Raw genomic sequence first — 12,660 nt, 5'->3', positions numbered from 1 at the left:
GTATCTGGTTCAGTACCCCTGTGACTTGGAATAATGAAGCCAAAGTCTCCCGGTAGGTCCAGGAATGCCATGGGCTATACTGAGCTCCTCTGAGAAACGAGCTGCGCCAGCAAATATGCCTAAAAAGTCTCCTTTGCAAATGGGAACTCTGATAAAATTACCTAAGGGAGTAATTATTAAGATCTAATTTATGATTAACTTAGGGACTGTAGGAAAATTTATAAACCTATAATTTAGTATAAAATACTAGGTACTCACTATCTAAAAAGAATAACTTATATTACTAGTAGGACCTAATAACAAATTACTTAATAGAATTACCCAAAAGCCATCAAGCGAGCAGTATTATCCCCGTTCCGATCTCGTTTCTGCCTCGCCTTTTCCACCAATACGGAAAGTGTCAGAACGGCCATAACCTTAAAGTCCTCCCCCAAGTCATCCTTGATCTCAAGTACACCCCCTTTTCCACTTCCCGGTAATGCACCCGCATATGTAGCATGCACTTCATAAGGATCAGGGCTACACAACTCTAAATTGAGAGCATCTGCATTTCGTGTATCCCGATCTAGATCCAGCGATCTTCTCCAGAGGAAGAATATTTCCCCAACATCTTCCTTACGGTCACTCGCTTCCAGTGTTCGAGGAATGGACCATTGATAATATCCATGTTGAGAGACGAGATCAAGAGCGGATTTTTCACCCGCGCTCAACTTGAAGTGGATTTTCGAAGATCGGAATTTGTTGAATCGACAGGTTCCGAGTTGTTGGCCGTTTTTATTGCCTTTGTACATCGTTATATCCGTATGGTCGCCCAGCATTCCTCCGACATGTATGAAATAAAGTGGGTTATTTTCGTGATGTTTTGCGGATATTCGCATGTTTACTCTTAGCGGCGCTAAGCGGGAGAATATTAAGGTCTGCGATCGTGATCTTGATGACTTTTGAGAATGCGGAATTATGGTTGATGCATCGCTTTCTAGTGTGCAATTCAATTTGGTTGAGGCACTTGCTAGAGACCATTGGTCACTTTGTGAAGAGCCGACATCGCCGGACATGGTTGAATGTATTTGAACGAAGGGCGAAATATGCTGGGAGTATTCTCTTCGGAGCCCCGCGATAGTTGAAGTCGTGCAAGTGGGTTGAGCAGGCACCAAAGTCGTAAATGTGAGAAAATAGTGGATGGGCGATATAGATGATGGGCGATGCGAACTATGACTTATTTTAATGCATTTCGCCGCGTATTTCTGGGTGGGTCGCCTAATTTCCGGCCATGTGCTGCACTGCCACAGCATGGCTGAGCAATGAAATCCCCGGCCTTGGCATTCGATGACGATGTATGAAGGTTTCTCATCGGCTAGCAATACGAGCTCGGTCTGTTGAGAGAGAAGAAAAAACAAGGTATTTTTGCTATGTTACATCCGATTATATTGTACTTAGATAGTGTCTACAATTCTTGCCAATTTTCGCATGAATCGAATAATTTCACGTGAGGTTGGGGGCCAATCGCTTCGTGCGGAATTTGAGCCTCCTGATTTCTCAAATGATTATTCAGATCCATCCAGCTTGCAAGATCAGCGAATTAGTGATATCTCACTAGTAGAAAAAAATCGAAAATTGATTCGTTTGTGCTGATATCAGACTGGGACTCTTCGTCACCCTCGGCAGCCTCTCTGATCGGCGGCTCCTAAATATTGCCCCGCCATCCTCATCCTTCTACCAGTTTCGCTCCAAAACTTGATTGGGATATTGAAACTTACTAGGTTTGACTTATTAACTAGTAAGTAACACCACAGCCCTGGAGTTGGTATATATTCCAAGGGCCAAGGTTGTAAGAAAATCGTGCGCCCTATCTGCCAGTGGATAGTAGGACTGCCAGTGAGATCCATTTCAAGGTACATTCCAACACTGGGAATTATTTATCACTATATAATTATGTACAAGAGTCATTCAGACTAATATCTATGGATTGCTGTTGATGTAGAGTGAGTGGTTTGTGGGGAAATGACATACCGCGGATAACCACGCGAACGCGCCTGTCGACGCGTCTTTGAACTTTGCGATTCGCGCCAACTTCCTCAATTCTACGAGTCACCAAGGATTTCAAATCTATTTTTTCCCTCTAAAGAGCGGATATACACATCGAAATAGCACCTAAAAGAAAATCGGACGGCGCCGTGGGAACCCGTGCTGCCAAAGGCCCACCAATGCCACTGGAGACCAACCCGACGAGGCACCACTCTGGCGACACCCACGCTGATCAGTTGTCTCTGCGTCCGTGCATTCATGAGTGACCCCTAGCAAGACTCCTTCGAATCCTCACCGTGTGTCAGCAACTGTTAAAACAAATCCCAGAACACGTTCTAGCCCAGCGCTGCGAAGACAATGATGACGAGGTGTGTCCGGTGACTCCTGCAAACTTGGCTTCTGAATGTTTACGGGGTTTAAAGGAACAGGAGGACCCATGTGATGGTGGCCGGGCCTGCTCCTGCATGAAACCGCTGGCTGAACACCCAGAAGCAAAATGGTCCCTTAGCCGAGCTGCCGTGAGAAGATTCAACATGATGCGCGAACAACTTCAATATCGAGATGCGGGATCGTTTGGAATCCAGATTTTCGGCGAGTATTCCATCTGGGGTACGATCAAAGTGATAGACAATCAGATTCTGGACTTCCAGGAGGCGAATGACTGGAAGGAACAATGGGCAGTCTGCGAAGCCCTTGCCATTTTACTCGGTGCCGAAGAACTTAGCGATATGGAATGGTATGTGACTCATATCTTGCCTAATTTGGGATATTCACTAAACGATTTGATACTAGATCCAAGGATCCCACTGGTTTCCTGACACCGATCGAGCAAGTTTTCCTCACGATGTTTGCCAAGCTTGAGAGCCTCGATCTCCTGAAAGCGAACCCGGAGGTGAAAATCTCGCTGCGATCATTTCCTTGACTATCGAAAATACAGAGGGACTGGCCAACTATGGCCTAGATTTCGAAGAACTTGACGAGGCCGTTCTAGCCTATGCGCTAAAACACAATATCCTTCTGCTAGACGTTCTCGGATCGCAACAACACATCAAGCGGCTCTCCGAGAAGACCCGTACATTTAGTCTCCGTGAAAATGACGCGAACGACAGCGACCCCTGAAGATTGGAGATGGCTCTGAAGAGGTACAGGCCAGCGGGAGAGGAGAAGAAGATGAGCGGGGATAAGTATGTTGTGACTGGTTGGACGGTGGCCAAGCGCAAGAAATACTCCGAAAACGGCAGAGATCCTTGTCTGAAGAAGATGATGGATAATATCAAGAAGGGAATGATTATGGCACGGGCCGAACTTTTTGAGTGCTTAAACCCAACTGAAAACCTGTGAATTGAGGATACGGGAGGAAATGAGCCCACACATTTGTATTCCACGCGGATGCAGGTTTCTGATCGGTAATTTTCATGTCTATGTTTTCGGGAGACCTAATTCACTTGAAGAGCCTAATGGAGACGGGGATGGATATTGTTCGCGAAAATGAGCCACCCTTTATGTACTTAATATGTTTAACAGATAATATGACGGCGATTATTATTATGATTATCGAAATTCAGGATCATTTAAAATTGTTTCCGCGGCCATTAGCATGCTGATTGTACCATAGTAGCACTTGGGCATCATGATGGGATATTCTTAACCCGGAACGAGGGATCAGCAACATGCGAATCAGAATCCACGCCGAATTTCCACCAACTTTAACTAGAACATAACATTATCTTAATACGGAAAGCTCCACTAATAACATCCAACTGCTCTACCCGTAGATGGTCCGTGTACTAGTACATGTGCTTATCCTGCTGCCTTTCTAGCGCTGATCACTAGTGCTTATGACCCCTCCATCAGCCCCCCCTCGCCGAATTTGCAGTAATCAGAGCTGACATATAAAACACTTGATCGGCACACCTGAACATGAACATACTAAGTCTTCCTTCTCTTAAAGACGAAGCAACTTGTACCCATCCACCTCCCAATCCAACCCAACCGCAACGATGACCTACACAATCTACGAAGGCTTCGTCCTCCAAACAAAGCGCTCCCTAACCACCCTCTCCGACATTCTCCGCAAAGCCCAGGAACAACCCAATGCTTCGGAACTGCCATCCTCTCGCCTTTACGAGGACATGAAATCTCTCAGCTACCAAGTCTTCGCCGCAACCACACACACACTCATGGTCCTGGCGAAATTGAACAACACCCCCTTCCCCGACGTGGACGCAAGCAAAGATGTCCTCTACACATATGAAGAAATGCACACTCGTATCGATGAGGCTCTCAGAGCCATCGACGCTACGGACAAGAACTACATCGTTGAGCACTGCGAGGATGTCACGCCTGCTCCGCTCGGCCCCAATCTGCAGCCTTTTTCGGGTGTCGCGTACGCTGGAATTTTCCAGGCGAATATATTCTTCCATGTCACTACTGCGTATGGTATCCTGCGAAAAGAAGGCGTGCCACTCGGAAAGAGGGACTATCTTACGCCATTTGTTATGATTCAGGAATAGAGTTTTTGAACGGGGATGAACTCAGGCTACAACGGATTTTTCACTTGGTAGCGTCGAATGAAATCAAAAATACTTGAAATGTCATGTTTGCTCAATATATCACCCCTGAGGGTAGGAAGAAATAAGCTTCATCGTTCCGTAAGAAAGTAAGGTTGTAGAAGTCACGGTGCTAATCAGATCAATCTTGGCTTATTCACGGGAAGTCTGACAATACCTAGGCTTAGGCTTTTGTCAAAAAGACTCCACATTGACCTATCCCGTTTAGCTTCGGTCAACCTTCTTTTATTTTACTTGCTTATTGGCTTGTACTTAAAGAATTATCGTGATAGAAAAGCCTTGAACAGCAGCATAAAATGGAAGAAAACTCGTTTAAAGCTAACCGCAAAATCCCCTCTTTTTTCAAATACTTTCAAGTTCCTCCTTTGGATAAACCCGATAATGACAACTAGTGTTATTCCAAGGTTGTTCTTGAAATATTAAAATCTTCGGCGACAGAATCCTTTCTGAGAAATAGTTTCCTGCTTTCCACTTCTCTTCACAATCTTCCATTGGTGCAATTTGTTGCCCCATATATGCCAAGAACTTGCAATAAATTAATCCGTCCTTTTTACCATAAACCTGCAGAGTCCAAGGCGCCAACTGAATTTAAAGTTCAAGCCTCTTCATCCTATCCGGCCATCTGCGGGGATGAAGAGTGTAACCTGAGGACCATTTCTCCAATCCACCAATTAAGCAAAGTGAACGCAGACTTTTAGCTTAGATCCCCACGAGGAGTGATTTATTCAGGGACTCCTTTGCTGAGTGGCTGAAATATTGGGGTAATCCCCACGGGGATGAATTATTCCGCACTCAGGCGGAGTATCGTGGCATGATAAAGTCGAAATATAAGAAGCAGCCGATAGCCATAGATCTGGCAAAGAAAACTTGAACCAGATTCGTACTTTCTTCAATCCCGGGACCTGAAATTCATCAGTGACACCCGCGAAAATGAAGGGTCAAATTTTTTTTTCTTGCTCTGGCAAGTTATGTACGCAGCATCAGTGCTGTCGGCGTTTCTGGTGCCGCAGAAGGATTCGCAAAGGGCGTCACTGGTGGTGGGAGTGCAACGCCTGTCTATCCGAGTACTACCGCTGAACTTGTCTCTTATCTTGGAGACAGCTCGGCGCGAGTGATTGTGCTGTCGAAAACGTATGTTGGGTAGCAAACATGCCTTGTTCAATACTGATTCTATGCCTTCCAGATTCGACTTCACGAGTACCGAAGGTACAACGACCGCGACTGGATGTGCGCCATGGGGGACTGGCTCTTCGTGTCAGTTGGCCATCAACCAGAACAGTTGGTGTGACAATTACCAGGCGAGTGCTGCCAAGGTCTCTGTCTCATAGTACGTGGTTCTCTCTGGAGCTATTTCCCAGCCTAACGGTTTCAGTTATAACGCCGGAGTCCTTGGCATTACGGTGAACTCAGACAAGACTTTGATTGGATCTGGTTCTAGCGGTGTGATCAAGGGTAAGGGACTGCGGATTGTCAGCGGCGCAAGCAATATCATCATCCAGTAAGTGGGAATTCCGCAATTATATGTTCTGGAAATATGCTAACTGCATTTCAATCTGACAGAAATATTGCCATTACCGATATCAATGAAAAGTATGTTTGGGGAGGTGACGCACTCACCATCAACAATGCTGATATGGTCTGGATTGATCATGTTACGGTAAGTCTGGACCCAAAAAAAGCTACATGATCACTGGTACTAAAATAGATAGACTGCACGAATTGGCCGCCAACATCTTGTTCTGGGCACCGACGCATCGAAGCGCGTCACAATCTCGAACAACTATTTCAACGGCGTTGCAAGCTACTCAGCCACATGCAACAGTTACGCGTACTGGGGCATCTACTTCGCCGGATCGAGTGATCTGATTACCCTGAAGGGCAACTATATATACCACTTCAGCGGTCGCAGTCCCAAAGTCCAAGGAAATACGCTTCTCCACGCAGTAAGTCTCTTCATTTCCCCACCTCGCCATAGGCATCAAGCGCTAACCACCACTCCAGGTCAACAATTACTGGTATGATTCCACCGGACATGCCTTCGAGATTGGATCTGGCGGCTACGTTCTCGCAGAGGGCAATGTCTTCCAAAATATCGCCACTATTGTCGAGGGAACCGTCGAGGGACAGCTGTTCACCTCACCGGATGCCACCACAAACAAGGTCTGCTCGACTTATTTGGGACACGTATGCCAGGTGAATGGATTTGGAAGCTCAGGAACTTTCAGTCAGTCGGATACGAGTTTCCTGGTTAACTTCAGTGGGAAAAATATTGCGTCGGCGGATACGTATAGCGTGGCGCAGAGCAGTGTTCCTTCGAACGCGGGACAGGGAAAGCTGTAGTTCTTTGAACCAGTGACGATATTACCATGCAGAGATAGTTGATGTCATTTCGTCACTTCGCGATGGCAAAGATAGCTAGCTCTATGCACTGGGATCTTTATTTGAATCAAATTGAGAAAATCTGGAGATCGTACTAGTATCACTATTCGTGCGCTTGAAATTATTCATGGATCTCCAGGCCATCAATTCCTTGAAAGGTCATCAATCGATACCCCCAGAGTGCTAGAACTAGCAAGAGCAAGAAAAAAGTTGGATTCGAAAGAACTAAGAATATTGACACAGGTTTTTATCTGGGTGAAAAAAACCCTCAAACTGAACAGGATATTGTTTGAGAACGTAAAAAGCCTGACGAGTACCGGGATTTTCCCCCAGTGGATGTTTGACACATGCTCGTCAAACGGCAAAGTTTGCCAAATCAAACATCCATCGAGGGGTCATCCTCGGTCTCCTCAGGATCGGTCTTGATGGCAGTTTCTGCCTCTTCTGCTCCCTCGGTCTTGACGACCAGAGCCTCTTCGCCCTCTTCCTTCGCAACGAGGGGATTTATTTCTACCTCGGGAGGATTCTCAACTCCCTGGCCGTTCTTGGGCTTCTTGGTGTGAGGGGTGCGAGGGGTGCGAGGACCGGTGGCCCGCTTGCGCTTGACGGAAGGCGATGCGGAATCTGGGGCAGAGACAGGGGAAGAAGCTTGGCCGGCGCTGGGGGTAGAACGGCCCTCCGCCCTAGCAGTGGCTCTGAGCCTCTGCATCCTTCCCCTCACGGCGCCTACAACGGTGTCTGTAGAAATGGTTAGATTTGCTTTTCCGTATGCTTCGAGTAGAATGTTGCGCACCAGGACCCATGTATTTGGCTAGCGCATCGTAGTCAAGCTTGAGACTCGCGTCCTGCAACTGGGCTAAAACGCCACAAAAGAGCTGGAAAAGTCAGTAACTAGATATATATTGAGCTGGGTGAGTATTTCTACCTTTGCGTCTGCCTCGGCATTCCAGACTCTGCCTGGAGGCATGATTGATAGAGATGGTCAGGAAACGCTTTATCTGCTGAGAGGTGATGTTTTGAGTGATGAAAAGGAATATGGATGATGAGGTGGGATTGTTGTGGGAAGCAAACTGGGAAGAGGCGTGGGGAGAAGGTGGGAGGTTTTATGATCAACGCGCACCTTCCTTATAATTTTGCTGAAAGACTCGCCGAGAAGCCGAATTTGTTTGCCTTTCTTTCGGTTAGCAAAATCTGATATCAAGAGTAGCTTGAATGAATTGGCATTATTAGACTCACAATGATCTACTCGAATGTGATATTGTGGTGATGAGGTATATTTCAAGGCTTTACTGACGTCCTTGCGACAAAATATTTCAATTAAGCGCGGGCAGAGCTAGAAATAATCGCATATCGGGTGCTAGCCACTCTTATTCAATCCCAAACTGCTTTGCTGCTGCATATTCGCTCGCCGATTGCTTCGCCGGCTAGTGGAACAGATAGTGTATATATGGCTCGTGTTTCGAGACTGTTTTCTCTCGGCGTTTGCTTCTAGACTAGACGAATTATTTGTGCCTGAATTTGATTATACCTCGACAGAATTTCGGAACTTCCGAGATGTAAAGGGATGGGCATTTCATGAATTTGGGATGCGGCTACAGCCACTCTGCTAAGACCACTCCTCCATATTTAGTCAAAAAGAGCTGAAATATCGGTGGCTGCAAAATGACTGGGGTCAAGTTGATCGATACATATCAGTTAGCCACGTGGAGAACCATCTGAGGGAGCCTTGAAGATCTTATTATCGTTGGTCGGTCGGCTATAATGTACATTTCGGGGACTTTTGGAGCCATCTATTTCAACAGTAGCGTAGAAACTCAGTTCTGAAGGCTGAAAATTTTCGAAATTGAAGTTCGGAGTTGGCATTCATTATACTAAGTCGTATATTCTGGAATAATGGGCAATGTATTTGGGCCAAGCCTTTGGTATCCACCCGAACTTCCGATTTGAGGATAGAGTTGAGGCGATCAGTCATGGCTGGATTAGAAACTGGAACCTATAGCTAATATTATGATATGAGATAAGCCGCACGTCAAGAGATTCTTGATTTACAGAGCTTAGCCACTATTCTCATGGCTCTTGGCGCAAAATACTAGCCAACCAACCACGCAGCACTTTCACCTGGACAAATTCCGCATTCCGCGCGATTTGCGTGTGACGTACTAACAAGGCACCCACAAATTGTTTGCCAGGAACATAGCCCCAACTGTAGATATCTCCGTCGAGACATAATTTCTATAAGTATCGCTGGCCCGGACGTGAAAATTGGAAGATTCATTCTTAAATTTATATAGCCCCAACCAAGAAGAATTCGAAGCCCGATCGATTTCCAAGTTTCGCATTTTCGAATATTGCGAACACCGACAGCATGTTTCTTCAGTTACTGTTGTCAAGTGGTTTATTTATGAGCGAACTCGCGATCGGCACTTCATTCAATTCCACACAAGCGCCAACTGGCTTCCCTCCTGTAGGTGCTCTACATTGTGATGTTTCCCACGTTACTAATAATGATTAGTGCGATGCGCTCATCCAAGCCGGGCTGGGAAAGAGTATTCTCCTTCCTACAGAGCCCAGCTACGCCGATCGGGTTGACAGTTATTGGTCCCTGAACAGCCGCCAACATCCATTCTGCATCGTGCAGCCGCGTAATGCGAAAGAAGTCGCAACATCGATGACGGCTCTTCTTGGTGCAGACAAAGCGGGTGACTGGCATATCGCTATTCGCTCAGGCGGACACAGCTCTGGAGGAGCAAACAACATCGACAACGGTGTGACCATCGATCTCATGCATCTCGACCAAGCTACATACGACAAGGAGACAAACCTCGCGAGTGTCGGCCCTGGAGCCAAGTGGATGGATGTCTACGCTAAACTTGCCAAGCATGATGTCCTAGTCACTGGAGGTCGTGATGGCGACGTTGGAGTCGGAGGGTTCCTGCTGGGCGGCGGATCCACGTTTTTCATGGGCACTGAAGGCTTTGGCTGCGATGCCGTCAAAAATTACGAGATTGTTCTCACCAATGGCACTATTGTCAACGCCAATGACAAAGAAAATTCTGACCTTTGGCTGGCTCTCAAGGGAGGTGGCAGTAATTTCGGCATTGTGACTCGTTACGATATGGAGGCTTTACCGAACACAAAACTCTCCTATAAGCTCCGATCCATCAATATAACTCATGCCCTTCAAATTGCAAGTGACTTTGTTGACTTCACCGACAACTATGAAAAGTTCACCAGTGACGCTTTGGTTCTTTATCTCACGCACAATGCAACGATTATCAAAGAGAGCATGGTGGGAACCATTCAAGTCAACACTCAGGGCAAGATTAATAGCACGGGTTTTGCGAAACTGGACAAAATCCCCGATATAAAACCGGCACCATATGAACACGTTACTCTTGCGGAAGCCGCAGCGGGATCTCAAGTTGCAGGTGGTGTTTGGTACGTATCAATAAATTTTCCAGTTAATCCAAACAGCGTACTGACTTCATGTTCGATTCAGGATGTGTGAAGCTACACTCACATTTTCCAATACCAAAGGCCTTATGAAGAAAGCCATAAGTATGCACGAGCAATACGTGAAGGAATTGAAGAAAGCAATCGGGGAAGAGAATTTTACAACCATGTTTTTCTTCCAGCCTATGCCCACTATGTTCGGATATATCTCAAAAAAGAGAGGTGGGAACATGATAGGGTTCGATCTCGAAGAGAAAAACTCCGTTCTTTGGACCGCCGGTGTGGAAATCAAGACAAACCAACAAGACCGCATTTACGCCCAAAGCCTAATGAACAACATGGCCGCCGATCTCAAAAGTTATTCGAAATCGGTTGGTGGGGCCACTGATTTAGTCTATCTGAACTATGCCGATACAACTCAAGATCCCCTTGGAAGCTACGGCGCTAACAATGTGAATTATCTAAAGAGGGTGGCTGAGCGCTATGACCCCGAAGAACTATTCCAGACTCGGTTCCCACTGGGTTTCAAGATCTCCAGTGTGGACTCTTGATTCACGAGGGGGAGTTGTTGCGCTGAAGATGCTTATATCTAGCCAATTATCTCTTGTTTCTTCTTTCATTTTTCACTCGTCTCATGCAGGGTATCATAATCTATTTTGCGTTCGAATTTCAATTTATACCAAGAGAAACAAGTTCAACGAGCTTTGCAGATTGAAAACAAGTTTAGGCCGCGATTAAGAGTCGAACATGATAAAAGCTTAAAAATTCCTAGCTAGGACTAGGTCAGGTAGTCCCCGGGCGTAGTTTAATTATTCTGGCCCGCTCACGCTACTAGAATAATGCGATTCCTCTGCTGTGAAGTTGAAGCCACTGCGGGACCTGGATTCAAACGCGCAAAACTTCCCGTAGACAAAGATTCGTCGTCTTTAGCTGGTTGTGGTACCTGGAATGTTACGTAGTGGATTAATGAAGCTTTGGCGCAGAATGTGGCTTCGGCCATTCGGGTTCGGGGCTTTCGATGTCCGAGCGGTTTAAGACCGACCCTTTTTCGGATATAAGTGCATGCTAGTAGTAGTATTCAATGGCTCTTTGTAATGGATGACGCGGCGGGCAACTATATGGACAAATTTATTTTGTCGTATTACATCAAAGGTCACGGTGAAAACTTTAATTTTGAGTAACAATATACAGCGAAAATTCAATAAAGGCTCGATGCGCCGAGCTCCAGACTTTTGTCAATCACCCGACAGAAAAGTACGCTATGTTACCTTTAATTGCCCTCGAAGAGCATTACGCCTCATCGGCAGTACGAGCCTCACAAAAGGTGGATCGCTATGCTAGCTTTCCACCCCAGATCGTGGCCAAGTTGATCTCGATGGGCGACGAGCGGATTAGAGATATGGACAATGGCAATGTGTCGCTGCAAATTATTTCACATGGCCCGGGTATAAGACCCCCGACGATCTGTACAGCAGCGAACGATGAATTATTCTCCGCCATATCCAAGAATCCGAATCGAATGGCAGGATTCGCGATGCTGCCGATGGACGACCCAAATGCAGCCGCCTTAGAACTTGAAAGATGTGTTCGTGACCTCGGCTTTGTCGGTACGTTAATCGATAACCACGTCAACGGACAAATGTACGACGATGAACGTTTCTGGAAGGTGTTCGAGAAAGCACAGGAGCTAGACGTTCCTCTTTACATTCACCCTTCATTTGCAGCCGACAATGAACGATACAAAGGAAACTACGACGACTCGATAGCTATGGCATTAGGCGCATTTGGATGGGGATGGCATTCGGAGACAGCACTAAACATCTTGAAGATGTTCGCTAGCGGAATTTTCGACCGCTTTCCCAAGATAAAAATCATCATCGGACACATGGGTGAGATGCTTCCTTTTCAATTTGAAAGAGTGATCACGATCTCAGATAAGTGGGGCAAAAAGAGAAACTTCAGGGAAGTTTGGAAGAACAACATCTGGATCACGACGAGTGGCATGTTTGCACTTCCTCCGCTATTGTGCCTACTCCAGACGACCTCGATTGAACATGTCATGTACAGTGTGGACTATCCCTTCTCTGCAAATGAGACCGGGCTTGCATTTATTGAGGAGATTCGCAGGAGCGGTCAAATCACGGAGGGTGACTTGCAGAAGATTGCTTTCCGCAACGCCGAAGATTTACTCGGAGTCAAGACTAGCCGTGTCTAGGCCAACTTCTTCTGTTAT

The 12,660-nt window shown here is 46.3% G+C and overlaps 8 protein-coding genes across 8 annotated transcripts; 6 read left to right on the top strand and 2 right to left on the bottom strand.

The window, feature by feature from the left end:
* Positions 1 to 317: 317 nt before the first annotated feature.
* N7533_003486 (uncharacterized protein) lies at positions 318 to 1,055 on the bottom strand (the record flags this gene model as incomplete). Its single annotated transcript, XM_057100136.1, has 1 exon — positions 318 to 1,055. One exon carries the CDS (start codon positions 1,053 to 1,055, stop codon positions 318 to 320), a length of 738 nt encoding a protein of 245 aa, XP_056962824.1.
* A 1,149-nt stretch (positions 1,056 to 2,204) lies between these two features.
* On the top strand, positions 2,205 to 3,144 carry N7533_003485 (uncharacterized protein; the record flags this gene model as incomplete). The annotated part of the gene is made up of 4 exons (XM_057100135.1): positions 2,205 to 2,271; positions 2,353 to 2,393; positions 2,448 to 2,761; positions 2,907 to 3,144. The coding sequence occupies 4 exons, from the start codon at positions 2,205 to 2,207 to the stop codon at positions 3,142 to 3,144; spliced, it is 660 nt and encodes a 219-aa protein (XP_056962823.1).
* Positions 3,145 to 3,153: 9 nt separating this feature from the next.
* Positions 3,154 to 3,366, top strand: N7533_003484 (uncharacterized protein; the record flags this gene model as incomplete). The annotated part of the gene is made up of 1 exon (XM_057100134.1): positions 3,154 to 3,366. The coding sequence occupies one exon, from the start codon at positions 3,154 to 3,156 to the stop codon at positions 3,364 to 3,366; it is 213 nt and encodes a 70-aa protein (XP_056962822.1).
* Positions 3,367 to 4,025: 659 nt separating this feature from the next.
* N7533_003483 (DUF1993 domain-containing protein) lies at positions 4,026 to 4,538 on the top strand (the record flags this gene model as incomplete). Its single annotated transcript, XM_057100133.1, has 1 exon — positions 4,026 to 4,538. The coding sequence occupies one exon, from the start codon at positions 4,026 to 4,028 to the stop codon at positions 4,536 to 4,538; it is 513 nt and encodes a 170-aa protein (XP_056962821.1).
* Positions 4,539 to 5,525: 987 nt separating this feature from the next.
* N7533_003482 (polysaccharide lyase family 1 protein) lies at positions 5,526 to 6,935 on the top strand (the record flags this gene model as incomplete). Its single annotated transcript, XM_057100132.1, has 7 exons — positions 5,526 to 5,532; positions 5,606 to 5,726; positions 5,779 to 5,922; positions 5,968 to 6,093; positions 6,156 to 6,252; positions 6,305 to 6,538; positions 6,597 to 6,935. 7 exons carry the CDS (start codon positions 5,526 to 5,528, stop codon positions 6,933 to 6,935), a joined length of 1,068 nt encoding a protein of 355 aa, XP_056962820.1.
* Positions 6,936 to 7,350: 415 nt separating this feature from the next.
* On the bottom strand, positions 7,351 to 7,941 carry N7533_003481 (uncharacterized protein; the record flags this gene model as incomplete). The annotated part of the gene is made up of 3 exons (XM_057100131.1): positions 7,351 to 7,712; positions 7,768 to 7,849; positions 7,900 to 7,941. The coding sequence occupies 3 exons, from the start codon at positions 7,939 to 7,941 to the stop codon at positions 7,351 to 7,353; spliced, it is 486 nt and encodes a 161-aa protein (XP_056962819.1).
* Positions 7,942 to 9,339: 1,398 nt separating this feature from the next.
* Positions 9,340 to 10,978, top strand: N7533_003480 (FAD-binding oxidoreductase; the record flags this gene model as incomplete). Its single annotated transcript, XM_057100130.1, has 3 exons — positions 9,340 to 9,438; positions 9,487 to 10,412; positions 10,474 to 10,978. 3 exons carry the CDS (start codon positions 9,340 to 9,342, stop codon positions 10,976 to 10,978), a joined length of 1,530 nt encoding a protein of 509 aa, XP_056962818.1.
* Positions 10,979 to 11,688: 710 nt separating this feature from the next.
* N7533_003479 (amidohydrolase family protein) lies at positions 11,689 to 12,642 on the top strand (the record flags this gene model as incomplete). The annotated part of the gene is made up of 1 exon (XM_057100129.1): positions 11,689 to 12,642. The coding sequence occupies one exon, from the start codon at positions 11,689 to 11,691 to the stop codon at positions 12,640 to 12,642; it is 954 nt and encodes a 317-aa protein (XP_056962817.1).
* Positions 12,643 to 12,660: the final 18 nt, after the last annotated feature.

The sequence above is a fragment of the Penicillium manginii genome (genome assembly GCF_028828005.1).
Source record: "Penicillium manginii strain IBT 31320 chromosome Unknown utg000003l:1.0-959480.0:1.0-959601.0, whole genome shotgun sequence".
NCBI classification, from domain to species: domain Eukaryota; kingdom Fungi; phylum Ascomycota; class Eurotiomycetes; order Eurotiales; family Aspergillaceae; genus Penicillium; species Penicillium manginii.
This window is presented reverse-complemented; position numbering and strand designations above follow the sequence as displayed.